The following is an 18,257-nucleotide window of genomic DNA, read 5'->3' on the forward strand; positions in this document are numbered from 1 at the left end:
TTTGTCCTTTTTGTTTATGTGGTAGATGATGTTGATGGATTTTCGAATGTTGTACCATCCTCGCACCCCTGAAATGAATCCCACTTGATCATGTTGTATGATCCTCTTGATGTATTTTTGAATTCAGTTTGCCCATATTTTGTTGAGTATTTTTGCATCTATGTTCATCAGGGATATTGGTCTGTAATTTTCTTTTTTTGTGGTGTGTTCCCTGTTTTGGTATTAGAGTGATGCTGGCTTCATAGAATGAGTTTGGAAGTATTCCCTCCTCTTCTATTTTTTGGAAAACTTTAAGGAGAATGGGTATTATGTCTTCTTTATATGTCTGATAAAATTCATCAGTGAATATCCATCTGGCCCGGGGGTTTTGTTCTTGGGTAGTTTTTTGATTACCGCTTCAATTTCTTTGCTGGTAATTGGTCTGTTTTGATTTTCTGTTTCTTCCTTGGTCAGTCTTGGAAGGTTGTATTTTTCTAGAAAGTTGTCCATTTCTTCTAGGTTTTCCAGCTTGTTTGCATAGAGATTTTCATAGTATTCTCTAATAATTCTTTGTATTTCTGTGGGTCCATCATGATTTTTCCAGCAGTGTCTTTTAAGATGAACTGAAAAGAACACTTACCTCAGAATCAAGCTATGGATACTCAAGTGAGTGGACCAGTAGAACAGTTCATGATACACACAGTTAGACTCATTTAGACTTTTTTTGTATGATTTTAACTAAATATTGTAGAGAAGTTGATGACTGCCTGTTTATTTTGCTTTTGAATTTCATGTACTAGTTTTACTTATTTGAAGACCTGTTATTGATCAGATTACAAGATAAGTAATTTGGGGTTTTCATTCATATTTAGCTCTCTTTTTTTAACAAAAAACAACGTGCTCTCTATAGCAAGCCATAAAGCGGTAATATTACTGTTAAAGAGGGATGTATCTTTTAGATAGTAAGGCTAGTCTTTTTATGTATCTCATTTACATTGTTTCATTTCTTTCTGATGACTTTTCTTTCTGTTCTGTCTGTTTCTGTTCTCCTGTCCTCTAGTTCACTCAACTGTGTTCAGTCTGCTGGAGCCTATCAGAGGAATTTTTCATCTCTGTCATCATGTTTTACATTTATAGCATTTCCATTTAACTGCATTTCTCTGACAGGGAGATTTACTTTGATCTCATGTACATATCCTCTTTATTCATGTTGCCCACCCTTTCCTCTAGATCCTTTTAATCATAGTTATTTTAAAGTACCTGTCTGATAATTCCAACATACGAGTCATCTCTCTGAGACTGATTCTGTTGAGTGCCTGACCCCTTGGCAAAGGGCTCTTTGTCTTACAACTTTTGATTGAGTGCTGTACATCATATTTAGAATAACAGAGAGAAAATAAATATACACATCTAAAAATGCACATGTTTTTTCTTCCTTTAGGCTACTAGTGTGGGGGTGTGAGTCAGTCTAGTCAGCAGTTGAGTTGTGCTCAGGCTTTGGTTAGTGTTTGAGTCTGGGCTGGTGCAAAGATTTCAAATTCATTTGGTGATGATTGATGTGATGTGCCTAGAGTGGGGGTTTGGTTGTGGAAAGGATTTTTCTCTGTGCCTGCTAACACCCCAGCTTTCAGCTTTCACTGCATGCCTGCACCACAGAAGGGTCACTCTCCAGTCTTTTGCTCTTCCTCAAAGATAGTCAGCTGTTGCACATTAATCATAGTGTGGAATGGGGTTGGAGGTGGAGTAGAGGGTGTCTGTTGTACTTGGGCAGTTTCCTGTGTTGCTGGACCTTAAGGATGATGCTTTTTGAGAGTTTCCACCTTGTCTCAGTATCAGTGGATCTTTGCCTGGTAGGTGCAACGGAAATGTTTCCTACACATTCCCCTGAGGCAGGGAGATTTGCTTCTGCTCTTTACCCAGAAGTCATGGGTATGCTCTTGGGGGGCAGAAGGGTTTATAGGGGAAAAAATCATGGTATGCATGAGATCTGTTTGTGGCTAGCGCTTACATAGTTATAATAATACAAACTTTGAATACTGATGTAAACAAATGTTACAACTGTTAGGAGGATGTGAGGATAGAAGTATTTCTGTTTGGGGAAGGGGTGGGGGTGTTAAATGAAGAGTGAAATTCTTATCACAGTGTGAAGTCAATAGTTAAAGCCTAAGACTGGAAAACCAAAAATGTCAATATAAAAATGTTATTTAGAAATAATGAGGTAAAATTAAACATCAGTGTAGAAACTGATCTGTTTGAGAATGTTTGCCTCATAGAAGAAGTGGGTGGGGGGAGAAGAGGAGATAGGTTGCTGTGTTGTTACTGACCCATGAAGAGCTTTATGACTTTTAAAAATGGGTGAATATTGATAAAATTAGAAACGAAGTTCTGCAAGTTATGAGCAAGGGTGTGAATGAGAGTGTAGAGAAATGGGCCGTCTCATAAAATGGTGGTGGGATGGTAACTGCGATAGCCTTCAGGGAGGTCAGTAGAGCATTCCATCAACATCCCAGATTCAGTTTTGACCTACTTATTTGTAAGAGAAACCAGAAAACGGTCCATTTCAACCTTTATGAAATCAGACTAGAAACAATCTAAATGTTACTGGTAGAGGAATGGTTGACAGCCATACAATGTAATACTGTTTAGCCATTAAAGAAAAAGGAGGTGTTTATGTAATGCTGTAGAATGATCCCTTAGACACATCACTAAGTGAATAAGTAAGATGCAGAACAGCATGTACAGTATGTTACCAGTTCTGGGAATAAAAACAGCAAAGGGGATGAACACCAGTGTGTATGTTTTCGTTTGAATATTCATGAACAGTCTCCAGAAGATTACCCAAGACACTGGAAAATAGTTTCAGTTTTCTTCTAGAGAAGTGAACTTGATGACTTAGGGATAGGAGTAGGAGGAAGCTTTTCATTGTATGCCCTTTTGCACCTATTGAATTTTATTTTTATTAAGGTATTATTAGTATACACTCTTATGAATGTTTCACATGAAAAACAGTGTGGTTACTACATTCACCCATATTATCAAGTCGCCACCCATCCCCATTACAGTCACTGTCCATCAGTGCAGTAAGATTTACTGTTTGCCTTCTCTGTGCTACACTGTCTTCCCCATGATCCCTCCACACCATGTATACTAATCATAATACCCCTCAATCCCCTTCCCCCTCCCTCCCACCCTACACACCCTCCCCCACCCCTCCCCTTTGGTAACCACTAGTCCCTTCTTGGAGTCTGTGAGTCTGCTGCTGTTTTGTTCCTTCAGTTTTGCTTCGTTGTTATACTCCACAAATGAGGGAAATCATTTGGCACTTGTCTTTCTCCGCCTGGTTTATTTCACTGAGCATAATAATCCTCCAGCTCCATCCATCATGATGTTGCAAATGGTAGGATTTGTTTCTTTCTTATGCACCTGTTGAATTTTAAGCTGTTTAAGTCAATTATCCACATAAAGTTAAAAAGTAAGATTACAAAAAGTATTAATTATACTGAGCTATTCATATGGAAAATAAATCTCACTTGATGTATTTCCCTTATTTCTGTCCTTTACTATAAATTTCAAAAGGGTTAAAGGACTAAGTGAGAGAATCAAAATTTTAAAACCTTTAACAGTGTGTTTAGGGCATTAGAGTTGTAAATGTTGTCTTGAACAAGACACAGAAGCATGTGTCAGAAAGAGAAAAAAGAAGATTGATAATTTTACAACATTAAAATTAAAAACTGACATAAAACACCATAAATGGAATGACATGACAGTGACAGAAAAGACTGTTGTAACATAATTATCAAAGGTTTAGTGTTCAGATTATATATAAAGAACTCCTCTGAATCAGTAGGAAAAAAAGATTAACTCTCCCCCAATTGAATTACATAAATAGGCAGTTCATAGAATAGGAAAAAAAAGCATGAATAGGCAGTTCACAGAAAAAACTGAGCTGTGAAAAGGAAAACTCAGCCTCCCTGCTAATCAGGGGGATACAAATGAAAACAAGCCACTATTTAATACCCATCAGGTTTGCTAAAAGTCTATAAATATGACAGCTCCAAGTCTGCATTAGAATATGGAGAAGTGCCCATTGTGAATATTACATGTTTGGCCAAAGTATAAATTATTCCACTTTGGAGAGCAATTTGGTGATACCAGTAAAATTGAAATAACTTCAAGAAATTATTTTATGTCTAGGTTAGAGATAGGCACAAAAATGTTTCTTGCAACACTGTTAATTATATTAACAAACTTTTGGAAACAATTCAGATATGGCTGTCAGAGTAAATTGTGGTATATTTATAACAGGAATACAAGGTATCACTTAAATTATTTCCTTGACAGAACTGTGGTGACTAAGACCATGGATTCTAGTCCCAGACCTCTGGGTTTATTAGCAACCCTGCTTTACCACTTGGCCAGCCATCTGACTTAAGACAAATGAGGATCCCTTGGGCTCTAGTTTCCTCATTTGTAAAATAGGAACAACAGTACTTACCTCTTAGGAGTTTCTTAAGATGAAGTGAGTCATAGAACAATGCATGACACACTCATCATCAATAAAAATTATCTATTGTTTTTTAACATGTTTCAGTGTGGATAAATAGATAAAACAAAAAGAGGGGTTTTTTTTTAAAGCAAGGTGTAAAATATGCCATTTATGTAAATTTGTATCCAGAGAAACAGTGTTTTTTATGAATAGATACATTTATGGCAAAAGTATAAATACATAAAGAGGAAGGAAATAATCACCTTCAGGATAGTGTTTGTCTCTTAGGAGTAAAGGAGGGAAATGGAATTATCAGGGAAATAGCTGGAACTTTAGATATTTCTGATGTGTATTTAAAATTTTTTAATATAAATATCACATAATATGTTAAATTTAAATGGACTACACATGGATGCCCATTAATCTCTACCTTCCTATATGTTTGAAATATTTTATAGTTAAGAGAATTTGATTTCTGTAACTCCTTTTCCCTTTTCTTAAAATGGAAATATATATATCATTCATTTTGATACAAAAATACATACTTATGAATTCAAATGAAAATATTTATGTAAAGTAGAAAGTGAATATTCCTGTATCCCCAGATGGAACTATTATTTACAACTTGCTATATATCCTTTCTGATCTTTTTAGACATATGTAGATATATGTAATTTTTTTAAGTTTTTTAACTAAGATTACACATTGCTTGCTGGTTTTTAATCATACAAATTTTTTTCACTTGCCAGTGCACATGGCCATTTTTCATTTTAATATGGTACATAGAACTCTATCTCATAAACTCCATTTCTGGATAGAATTTTAAACAGGGTATGTTAGTACTGTGGTAAGACAGATTTGGATATGGTCCTATCTGAGGGAAGCATAATGGTGTTGACAGCCTCAAGATTTTTCTTACCTTCGAATTCTACAATTTTAAAATTTTAATGTAGATTCTTTTCTGCTTTTTTAAAAGACATTATTGCAAGAGCATTTCAAGCAGACGTCGTTACAATCGTGATTTGGAACAGGATGAAGCATTTATTCCAGTTGGAGAATCATTAAAAGACCTTATTGACCAGTCACAAAGTTCTGGTAGTGGATCTGGACTACCTTTGTTGGTAAGATAAAATGGCATATAAACGTGAATGGCTTATTGATACAGAATGTGTCCTCATGATGGTAGACAGCATTATAGATTAGGGAACATTGCGACACACATTTTTTTTCTTTATTTAGAAAGATGACTGCAGTAATGCAAGATGGAATTAAAAGTAAGAAATATAAAACAAGGAAAACAGAGGCACAGGCAAGGTTAGGAAAGAAAATGTGAGCATGAAGTATAATGGGAGTGCTAAAGTTAGCTCACAAATGTGCTTTTAACAGCCAAGCTGAAGAGGAATCAGGTATAAGATTACTTGCATCTGGTTGGGGGAATTATAACTACTTCAGATTCTGAAATGAAAGGGAAGTTTCTCCACAGGACACTTCCCTTAGTATAATACTGTTTTACCAAAACACAGGTCATAAAAGTAATTTTAAAGGTAGTTGTAAGTAGTTCTAAGAAGGCTATATATAAAAATAATTCTAATTTAGGAGTCAAAGGGACTCTTATAATAAATCCCCGATATCCGGATTTTTAATTGTTTAATTACATGTGTTTAAATACATTGATCTATAATTTGAAAATTCATTGAATTAAATAATTGGATTATTCAGTTCAGTTATTCAGGTATAAAGTAAAACCACCTTTATATGCAGTTAACATGATTGTGTAGAAAATCTCAAGTATTATACCATAAAGCTGTAACAAACAATATTATTGAGTTTATCAGGGTTGCAGAATATAAGGCCATTATCCAAAAATCATTGAATTTATGTACACTGTCAGCAAACAATTAGGAATTAAAAAATTTTTTAATAGTATTTAAAATAGCATAAAAAAACATGAAGTTTTTAGACTAAGCTTTACAAAATTTACGTAAGACCTATACACTGAAAATTAGAAAAACGTTGCCAAAAGAAATTAACAAAGACCTAGGTAAATTGAGATGTGTAACCTGTTTGTGAATCAGAAGACTCAGTAGTAACATTTCAGTTATCCTAAAATTGATTTATAATTTCAATTCAATCCAAATCAAAGAGCAAACTTTTTAGAAATTGATAAGCTGACTCTAATGTTTATGTGGAAATACAGAGGACCTAGTAGAGCGAAAACATTTTTGAGAAAGAACAAAGAGGATTTACTACCTGATTTCTGGCCTTGCTGTAAAGCTAGAGTAATGGACACAGTGTGGTCCTGGCAAAGGACATACATGTGTATATCAGTGGAACAGAATAGAGAGGAATGAACACACACATATATGATGATTTGGATGTCAAAGTACTGTTAATTCAGTAGAAAAAAACAAATGGTACAGGCAAAATCGGGCATCCATTTGCCAAAAAGAGAATCTTGACACTTCATGCCATATACCAAATTACCTTGAAGTGAATCATAGACCTAAATGTAAAAGTTAAAGGATAAAACTGTCAAAAGAAAATGTTTTAGAAGATCATTATAAACTTGGATTGAGCAAAGATTTCTTAGGACACAAAATCATAAATCATTTTAAAAAATGATAAATTGGGCTTCCTCAAAATTTAAAACTTCCTATTTAGGAAACACTTAAGAAAATGAAAAAACAGTTCACAAACTAGCAACACAGTTCTGATAAAAAATTTGTGTGAAGAATGTATAAAGCACTTGCATGACTCAAAACAAATCAACCAATTTTAAAAAATGGACAAAAGATTTGAATAGACATTACCACAAAGAAGATTAAAGAATGGCAAATAAGCCATTATCAACATTTTGAAAAGAAGCAGGTTGACAGTTGACTGAAAAGTTGAGCATATACTTTTTATGAAATGAAGAGTCCTTCTCCTAAGTATTTATGGAAGAGATATGCAAACATGCCCACACAAACACCTGGATGTGAATATTCATAGTAGCTTTATGCATAATAGACAAATTGTGAACAGCTCAAAAGTCCATCAATTGGTAAATGGATTAACAAATTTTGGTACATTCCTATGGTGGACTACTAATCGTCAAGAAAAGGAACATGCTGATAGGCAACAGCATCACAGATTTATTTCAAAGCATACTTAAAAGAAGCTAGAAAGAAAAGGCTACATATTGTATGTTTCCATTTATGTGATTTTCTAGAAAAGACAAAACTGCAGGGTCAGAAAACAAATCAGTGATGCCAGGGACTGGGGTGGGTGGGGAGGGAGGGAGTTGTTTTTAAAGAGGGGAGAGAGAACTTTTTGGGATAAAGGAAATGTTTTATCTTAATTGTGATTTTGGTGGTTACATGACTATGTTTCTTTTTTTTTTCTTGCCATTTTTTTATTAAGGTGTTGTTGATGTACACTCTTACGAAGGTTTCACATGAAAAAAACAATGTGATTACTACATTCACCCATATGAGTCCCCCCCATACTCCATTGCAGTCACTGTCCATCAGTGTATTAAGATGCCACAGATTCACTATTTGCCTTCTCTGTGCTACACTGTCTTCCCTGTGACTCCCCCACACCATGTGTACTAAACATAATACCCCTCAATCCCCTTTTGCCTCCCTCCCACACCTCTCTCCTTTGATAACCAGTAGTGCCTTCTTTGGAGGTCTGTGAGTCTGCTGCTGTTTTGTTCCTTCAGTTTTGCTTCATTGTTACACTCCACAAATAAGGGAAATCATTTGGCACTTGTCTCTCTCCACCTGGCTTATTTCACTGAGCATAATATCCTCCAGCTCCGTCCATGTTGTTGCAAATGGTAGGGTTTCATTCTTACAGCTGAATAGTATTCCATTGTGTATATGTACCACATCTTCTTTATCCATTCATCTACTGATAAACACTTAGGTTGCTTCCATATCTTGGTTATTGTAAGTAGTGCTGCGATAAACATAGGGGTGCATAAGTATTTTGAATCTGAAAACTTGCATTCTTTGGGTAAATTCTAGGAGTGGAATTCCTGGGTCAAATGGTATTTCTATTTTTATTTTTTGAGGAACCTCCATATTGCTTTCCACAATGGTTGAACTAGCTTACATTCCCACCAGCAGTGTAGGAGGGTTCCCTTTCTTGACATCCTCGCCAACATTTGTTGTTCTTAGTCTTTTCTATGGTGGCCATTCTAACTGGTGTAAGGTGGTATCTCATTGTGGTTTTTATTTGCATTTCCCTGATAGTTAGTGATGTAGAGCATCTTTTCATGTGTCTGTTGGCCCTCTGAATTTCTTCTTTGAAGAACTGTCTTTTCATATCCTCCACCCATTTTTTAATAGAGTTTTTTACTTTTTGGGTGTTGAGGCATGTGAGTTCTTTATATACTTTGGATGTTAACCCCTTGTTAGAGATGTCATTTACAAATACATTCTCCCATACTGTAGGATGCCTTTTTTTTCTGTTGATGGTGTCATTTGCTGTACAGAAGCTTTTTAGTTTGATGTAGTCCCATGTGTTCATTTTTGCTTTTGTTTCCCTTACTCAAGGAAATAAGTTCAGAAAGAAGTTTATCACGTTTATATTCAGGAGATTTTTGCCTATGTTGTCCTCTAAGAGTTTTATGGTTTCATGGCTTATATTCAGGTCTTTGATACATTTCGAGTTTACTTTTGTATATGGGGTTAAACAGTAATCCAGTTTCATTCTCTTGATGTAGCTGTCCAGTTTTACCAACACCAGTTGTTGAAGAGGCTGTCATTTCCCCCATTGTATGTCCATAGCTCCTTTACTGTGTATTAATTGACCACATGGTTGGGTTTATATCTGGGCTCTCTAGTCTTTTCCATTGGTCTATTCTGTTCTTGTGCCAGTACCAAATTGTCTTGATTACTGTGGCTTTGTAGTAGAGCTTAAAGTTGGGGAGTGTAATTCCCCCAACTTAATTCTTCCTTCTCAGGATTGCTTTGGCTATTCAGGGTTTTCTGTGGTTTCATATGAATTTTAAATAGTGGTTCATTGAGGAATGCTGTTGATATTTTGATAGGGATTGCATTGAATCTGTAGATTGCTTTAGTCAGGATGGCCATTTTGACCATATTAATTCTTCCTATCCATGAGCATGGGATGTATTTCCATTTGTTGGTATCTTCTTTAATTTCTCTTAAGAGTGTCCTGTAGTTTTCAGAGTATAAGTCTTTCACTTCCTTGGTTAGGTTTATTCCTAGGTATTTTATTCTTTTTGATGCAATTGTGAATGGAATGGTTTTCCTGATTTCTCTTTCTGCTAGTTGATCATTAGTATATAGGAATGCAACAGATTTCTGTGTATTAATTTTGTATCCTGCAACTTTGCTGAATTCAGATATTAGATCTAGTAGTTTTGGAATGGATTCTTTAGGGTTTTTTTTTTATTTTTTATTAAGGTATTATTGATATACACTCTTATGAAGGTTTCACATGAAAAAACAATGTGGTTACTACATTTACCCATATTATCAAGTCCCCACCCATACCCTAATGCAGTCATTGTCCATCAGTGTAGTAAGATTCCACAGATTCACTGTTTGCCTTCTCTGTGCTACACTATTTCTCCTGTGACCTCCCACACCATGTGTACTAAACGTAATACCCCTCAATCCCCTTCCCCCTCCCTCCCACCCTACACACCCTCCCACACCCCTCCCCTTTGGTAACCACTAGTCCCTTCTTGGAGTCTGTGAGTCTGCTGCTGTTTTGTTCCTTCAGTTTTGCTTCACTGTTATACTCCACAAATGAGGGAAATCATTTGGCATTTGTCTTTCTCCACCTGGCTTATTTCACTGAGCATAATGTCCTCCAGCTCCATCCATGTTTTTGCAAATGGTAGGACTTGTTTCTTTCTTATGACTGAATAGTATTCCATTGTATATATGTACCACATCTTCTTTATCCATTCATCTACTGATGGACACTTAGGTTGCTTCCATATCTTGGCTATTGTAAATTGTAAATAGGGGTACATATGGATTTTTGAGTCTGAGAAGTTGTATTCTTTGGGTAAATTTCAAGGTGTGGGATTCCTGGGTCAAATGGTATTTCTATTTTTAGTTTTTTGAGGAACCTCCATACTGCTTTCCACAATGGTTGAACTAGCTTACATTCTCACCAGCAGTGTAGGAGAGTTCCCCTTTCTCCACATCCTCACCAGCATGTGTTGTTCTTAGTCTTTTCAGTGCTGGCCATCCTTAGTGATGTGAGGTGATACCTCATTGTGGTTTTAATTTGCATTTCCCTGATGATTAGTGATGTGGAACATCTTTTCATGTGTCTCTTGGCCATCTGAACTTCTTGTTTGGAGAACTGTCTCTTCATAATGTCTGCCCTTTTTTTTTTTGGTATTATTAATCTACAATTATATGAGGAACATTATGTTTATACTAGACTCCCTCTATCACCAAGTCCCTCCCACATACCCCATTACAGTCACTGTCCATCAGTGTACTGAGATGCTATAGAATCACTACTTGTCTTCTCTGTGTTGTACAGCCCTCCCCATGCCCCCCACCCCACATTATATATGCTGATCATAGTGCCCCCTTTCTTCCCCCTACCCTTATCCCTCCCTTCCCCTCCATTCTCCCCAGTCCCTCTCCCTTTGGTAACTGTTAGTCCATTCTTGGGTTCTGTGAGTCTGCTGCTGTTTTGTTCCTTCAGTTTTTGCTTTGTTCTTATACTCCACAGATGAGTGAAATCATTTGATACTTGTCTTTCTCTGCCTGGCTTATTTCCCTGAGCATAATACCCTCTAGCTCCATCCATGTTGTTGCAAATGGTAGAATTTATTTTCTTCTTGTGCCTCTGCCCATTTTTTAATCTGGTTATTTGCTTTTTTGGTATTGAGACATGTGAGTTCTTTATATATTTTGGATGTTAACCCCTTGTTGGATATGTCATTTACAAATATATTCTCCCATACTGTGGGATGCCTTTTCTGTTGATGGTGTCCTTTGCTGTACAGAAACTTTTTAGTTTGATGTAGTCCCATGTGTTCATTTATACTTTTGTTTCCCTTGCTTGAGGAGATGTGTTCAGCAAGAAGTTGCTCATATTCAGGAGATTTTTGCCTATGTTGTTTTCTAAGAGTTTTATGGTTTCATGACTTACATTCATGTCTTTGATCCATTTCCAGTTTACTGTTGTGTATAGGGTTAAACAATAATCCAGTTTCATTCTCTTGCATGTAGCTGTCCAGTTTTGCCATCACCAGTTGTTGAAAAGGCCGCCATTTTCCCCATTGTATGTCCATGGCTCCTTTATCATTTATTAATTGACCATATATGTTTGGGTTAATGTCTGGAGTGTCTAATCTGTTCCACTGGTCTGTGCCTCTGTTCTTGTGCCAGTACCAAATTGTCTTGATTGTTGTGGCTTTGTAGTAGAGCGTGAAGTTGGGGAGTGAGATCCCCGCCACTTTATTCTTCTTTCTCAGGATTGCTTTGGCTATTCGGGGTCTTTGGTGTTTCCACATAAATTTTGAACTATTTGTTGTCAGTTTGTTGAAGAATGTTGTTAGTAATTTGATCGGGATTGCATCAAATCTGTTTATTGCTTTGGGCAGGATAGCCATTTTGACGATATTAATTCTTCCTAACCAAGAGCATGGGATGAGTTTCCATTTGTTAGTGTCCTCTTTAACTTCTCTTAAGAGTGTCTTATAGTTGTCAGGGTATAGGTCTTTCACCTCTTTGGTTAGGTTTATTCCTAGGTATTTTATTCTTTTTGATGCAATTGTGAATGGAATTGTTTTCATGATTTTTCTTTCTATTGGCTCATTGTTAGTGTATAGGAAAGCCACAGATTTCTGTGTGTTAATTTTGTATCCTGCAACTTTGCTGTATTCTGGTATCAGTTCTAGTAGTTTTGGAGTGGAGTCTTTAGGGTTTTTTATGTACAATATCATGTCATCTGCAAATAGTGACAGTTTGACTTCTCTTTAGCAATCTGGATTCCTTGTATTTCTTTGTTTTGTCTAATTGCTGTGGCTAGAACCTCCAGTACTATGTTAAATAACAGTGGGGAGAGTGGGCATCCCTGTCTTGTTCCCAATCTCAGAGGAAAAGCTTTCAGCTTCTCACTGTTCAGTATGATGTTGGCTGTGGGTGTATCGTATATGGCCTTTATTATGTTGAGGTACTTGCCCTCTATACCCATTTTGCTGAGAGTTTTTATCATAAATGGATGTTGGATTTTGTCAAATGCTTTTTCAGCATCTGTGGAGATGATCATGTGGTTTTTGTCTTTCTTTTTGTTGATGTGGTGGATGATGTTGATGGATTTTCGAATGTTGTACCATCCTTGCATCCCTGGGATGAATCCCACTTGGTCGTGGTGTATGATCCTTTTGATATATTTTTTAATTCGGTTTGCTAATATTTTATTGAGTATTTTTGCATCTACGTTCATCAGGGATATTGGTCTGTAATTTTCTTTTTTGGTGGGGTCTATGCCTGGTTTTGGTATTAGGGTCATGTTGGCTTCATAGAATGAGTTTAGGAGTATTCCCTCCTCTTCTATTTTTTGGAAAACTTTAAGGAGAATGGGTATTATATCTTCTCTGTATGTCTGATAAAATTCCGAGGTAAATCCATCTGCCCCAGGGTTTTTTTTCTTGGGTAGTTTTTTTATTACTGCTTCAATTTCTTTGCTGATAATTGGTTTGTTTAGATTTTCTGTTTCTTTCTGGGTCAGTCTTGGGAGGTTGTATTTTTCTCGGAAGTTGTCCATTTCTTCTAGGTTTTCCAGCTTCTTAGCATATAGGTTTTCATAGTAGTCTCTAATAATTCTTTGTATTTCTGTTCGGTCTGTCATGATGTTTCCATTCTCATCTCTGATTCTGTTGATGTGTGTTGATTCTCTTTTTCTCTTAATAAGTCTGGCTAGAGGCTTATCTATTTTGTTTATTTTCTGAAAGAACCAGCTCTTGGTTTCATTGATTTTTTTCTATTGTTTTATTCTTCTCAATTTTGTTTATTTCTTCTCTGATCTTTATTATGTCCCTCCTTCTGCTGACTTTAGGCCTCATTTGTTCTTTTTCCAATTTTAATAACTGTGACATCTTTAGGGTTTTTTATGTACAGTATCATGTCATCTGCAAACAGGGACAGCTTCCTTCCGAATCTGGATGCCTTTTATTTCTTTGTATTGTCTAATTGCCTTGGCTAAGACCTCCAGGACTATGTTGAGTAAAAATGGGGAGAGTCAGCATCCTTGTCTTGTTCCCAGTCTTAAAGGAAAAGCTTTCAGCTTCTTGCTGTTAAGTGTAATGTTAGCTGTGGGTTTGTCATATATGGCCTTTATTATGTTGAGGTACTTGCTTTCTATACCCATTTTGTTGAGAGTTTTTATCATGAATGGATGTTGAATTTTGTCAAATTTTTTTTTCAGCTTCTATGGAGATGATCCTGTGGTTTTTGTCCTTTTTGTTGATGTGGTGGATGATGTTAGATGGATTTTCAAATGTTGTACTATCCTCGCATCCCTGGAATAAATTCTACTTGATCATGATGGATGATCCTCTTAATGTATTTTTGAATTCGGTTTGCCAATATTTTGTTGAGTATTTTTGCATCTATGTTCATTGGGAATATTGGTCTGTAATTTTCTTATTGTGGTGTCTTTGCCTGGTTTTGATATTAGAGTGATGCTGGCCTCATAGAATGTGTTTGGAAGTATTCCCTCTTCCTCTACTCTTTGGAAAACTTTAAGGAGGATAGGTATTTGATGTTCACTAAATGTTGATAAAATTCAGCAGTGAAGCCGTCTGGTCAAATATTTTATTCTTAGGTAGTTTTCTGATTGCCAGTTCAGTTTCATTGCTGGTAATTGGTCTGTTCAGATTTTCTGTTATTTTCTGGGTCAATCTTGGTAGGTTGTATTTTTCTAGAAAGTTGTCCATTTCTTCTAGGTTATCCAGTTTGTTGGCATATAATTTTTCATAGTATTCTCTAATAATTCTTTGTATATATGTGGGTGTCCGTCGTGATTTTTCCTTTCTCATTTCTGATCCTGTTTATGTGTGTATACTCTCTTTTTTTCTTGAAAAGTCTCGCTAGGGGTTTATCTATTATGTTTATTTTCTTGAAGAACCAGCTCTTGCTTTCATTGATTCTTTCTATTGTTTTATTCTTCTCAATTTTATTTCTGCTCTAATCTTCATTATGTTCCTCCTTCTACTGACTTTGGGCCTCATTTGTTCTTTTTCTAGTTTCAGTAATTGTGAGTTTAGACTGTTTATTTGGGATTGTTCTTCTTTCCTGAGGTAAGCTTGTATTGCAGTATACTTGCCTCTTAGCACAGCCTTCACTGCGTCCCACAGATTTTGTGGTGTTGAATTATTGAATTATTGTTGTCATTTGTCTCCCTATATTGTTTGATCTCTCTTTTTATTTGGTCATTGATCCATTGGTTATTTAGGAGCATGTTGTGAAACCTCCATGTATTTGTGTGATTTTTTGTTTTCTTTGCATAATTTATTTCTAGTTTCATACCTTTCTGATCTGAGAAGCTGGTTGGTACAATTTCAATCTTTTTGAACTTACTGAGGCTCTTTTTGTGGCCTAGTATATGATCTATTCTTGAAAATGTTCCATGAGTGCTTGAGAAGAATGTGTATTTTTTTGCTTCTGGGTTAGAGTTCTGTAAGTGTCTGTTTGCTCCATCTGTTCTAATGTGTTGTTCAGTGTTGAGGTCTCCTAGACATTCTGTTTCCCCTTTTGATTCTGTTAGTATTTGTTTCACATATGTAGATGCTCCTGTGTTGGGTGCATAGATATTTAGAATGGTCGTATCTTCTTGTTGGATTGACCCCTTTATCGTCATGTAATGTCCATCTTTGTCTCCTGTGACTTTCTTTGTTTTGAAGTTTATTTTGTCTGATACAAATAATGCAACTCCTGCTTTTTTCTCCCTATTAGTTGCATGAAATATCTTTTTCCATCCCTTCACTTTTAGTCTGTGTATGACTTTGGGTTTGAGATGAGTCTCTTGTAGGCAGCGTATAGATGGGTCTTGCTTTTTAATTCATTCAGTGACTGTGTCTTTTTTGATTTGGTGTATTCAGTCCATTTACATTTAGGGTGATTATCAATAGGTATGTAGTTATTGCCATTACAGGCATTAGATTTGTGGTTACCAAAGGTTCAAGGGTAACTTCTGTACTATCTTAGAGTCTAACTTAACTCACTTAGTGTGCTATTACAAACACAATCTAAAGGTTTTTTTTTTTCCCTCCTTCTTTTTCTTCCTCCTCCTTTCTTTATATATTAGGTATCATATTCTGTACTCTTTGTCTATCCCTTGACTGACTTTGGGGGTAGTTCATTTAATTTTGCATTTGCTTAGTAATTAATTGCTCTACTTTCTTTGCTGTGGTTTTATTACCTCTGGTGACAGCTGTTTAGTCTTAGGAACACTTCCTTCTATAGCAGTCTCTCCAAAATACATTGTAGAGACAGTTTGTGGGAGGTAAGTTCCCTCAGCTTTTGCTTATCTGGAAATTGTTTAATCCCTTCTTCAGATTTAAATGATAATCTTTCCTGATAGAGTATTCTTGGTTCAAGGCCCTTCTGTTTCATTGCATTAAATATATCATGCCACTCCCTCTGGCCTATAAGGTTTCCGCTGAGAAGTCTGATGATAGCCTGATGGGTTTTCTTTTGTATGTGATCTTATTTCTCTCTCTGGCTGCTTTTTATGGTCTGTCCTTTTCCTTGATCTTTGCCATTTTAATTATTATATGCCTTGGTGTTGTCTTCCTTGGGTCCCTTGTGTTGGGAGATCTGGGCACCTCCATGGCCTGAGAGACTATCTTCTTCCCCAGATAGGGGAAGTTTTCAGCAATTAGCTCCTCAAAGACACTTTCTATCCCTTTTTCTCTCTCTCTCTTCTTCTGGTACCCCTATAGTACGAATATTGTTCCATTTGGATTGGTCACACAGTTCTCTCAATATTCTTTCATTTTTAGAGATCTTTTTTTCTCTCTGTGCCTCAGTTTCTTTGTATTCCTCTTCTCTAATTTTTGTTTCATTTATCGTCTCCTCCACTGTATCTAATCTGCTTTTAAAACCCTCCATTGTATTCCTTAATGATTGGATCTCTGACTGGAATTCATTCTTGAGTTCTTGAATATTTTTCTGTACCTCCATGAGCATGTTTATGATTTTTATTTTGAAATCTCAGGAAGATTCATGTGATCAGTTTCATTTGACTCTTTTTCTGGTGGTTTTACAATTTTTGTTTGAACCAGTTTCCTTTGACATTTCATATTTGTATGTGGCACCCTCTAGTGCCCAGAAGCTCTACTCCCTAGAGCTGTTCACCCCCTGGAGCGATGTCAGGGGTCACAGGGAGTGGTGTTGGTGCCTGGAGGAAGGAAAGAGCTGTTTCCTGCTTTCTGGCTGCTATGCCTGTCTCCACTGCTAGAACCAGTGGGCTAAACACACAGGTGTAAGCCTCTATGCTTTGCAATTGTAGCTGCTATAGGCAGGGCTTCCCTCTGGCTGGCCTAATGCCAGGGCAGGGGCTGCTGGTTTGTGAGCCATGGGCAGGCTAGCTGGGAGGAAGATGCAGCATGCTGTGTGTTACTGTGGGGGGCCTTGGATCTGCATATCCAGCCATGGGGATGGAGTGCCTGAAGCTCCTGAAAGTTCCCAACCTGCTGGGCAGAGTGCACCCAGACAGTTTTGTCTACTGATCTTTCTCCTGAGCAGTAAGCTCTGTGTGGTCCTTGCCACTTTGGCAGCCCTCTCACTATTAAGAGGTCTCTCAAACTGCCCGCCTTTCTTTTGTCCCAGAGCACCCCAATATGGATCCCTGTTTTCAACAAGCGGCTGGAATCTCAGTCTCTCAAGGTATTCCACCTGTCTTAGCTTTCCAACCACACTAATCACCAGAACCATCCAATGTAAATTCGTGGTCCCAGAGTAAATATCCAGGTTTAGGTGTTCAGCAGTCCAAGGCCTCCACTCCCTCCCTGCTCCGTTTCTCTTCGTCCTGCCGGTGAGCTGGGGTGGGGGAAGGGCTTGGGGTCCTGCCAGATCACAGCTTTGTTACCCATGAGGTCTGTTCTTTTCTCCAGGTGTATGCAGTCTGACGCAGCCCTCTTTCTTGTTGCTCTTTCAGTTTTAGTTGTATTAACTATATTTTCATATTATATGTGGGTTTAGAAGGAGGCCTCTGTCTCACCTCTCACACCACCATCTTTAATCCTCTCTGACTATATGTTTCTTAAAACACAGTTCTCAAAAAGTGAGTTTTATTGTATATATAAGTCATACCTCAATAATCCTGACTTTCTAAAGAAAATCACCAAAGGATTCTGTAATAAGTGATACAAAATGTCAGTTTAGGTATGCACAAAATCTAGCCCATTTTAACTTCATTTCCGACCTGGATTTCTTTTTTTTAAATTGAGAATGGTCACTGATGGTTCTGAAAATGTATGGTAGCAATTAATGTGCATCTTTCATTCAATAAATATTAGTGAACTCAATTATTATACTTCACGTATTGTAAATAAGTATCTGTATTCTGTGAGTAGGGGGAATAAAATTCAAACAAATACATAAATAATAATAACATTATAATTGTAGTAAGTGCAGTGACTGAGAAGTGAGTATATGTGCTATAAACATTGTTTAACAGAGAGAAAACAATGCTGTTACAGGGAGCTGCACATGCAGAAAGCCTCCGAGACAGAAATGAGCTTGACTGATTTCTGCAAGTTGAACTAAGGTACATACATAAGAGGGGTGAGTGA

At 36.7% G+C, this 18,257-nt stretch overlaps 1 protein-coding gene across 3 annotated transcripts in view; it reads left to right on the plus strand.

The window, feature by feature from the left end:
• Positions 1-18,257, plus strand: part of BMPR1A (bone morphogenetic protein receptor type 1A) — a 178,780-nt gene that overhangs the window by 149,627 nt on the left and 10,896 nt on the right. For all 3 annotated transcript variants that reach the window (XM_073241124.1, XM_017679693.3, XM_073241125.1), the window contains one exon: positions 5,442-5,586. In XM_073241124.1, coding sequence (XP_073097225.1) covers positions 5,442-5,586 — 145 coding nt within the window. The remainder of the gene's footprint in view (positions 1-5,441; positions 5,587-18,257) is intronic.

This window comes from Manis javanica, chromosome 7 (assembly GCF_040802235.1).
Source record: "Manis javanica isolate MJ-LG chromosome 7, MJ_LKY, whole genome shotgun sequence".
NCBI classification, from domain to species: Eukaryota; Metazoa; Chordata; class Mammalia; order Pholidota; family Manidae; genus Manis; species Manis javanica.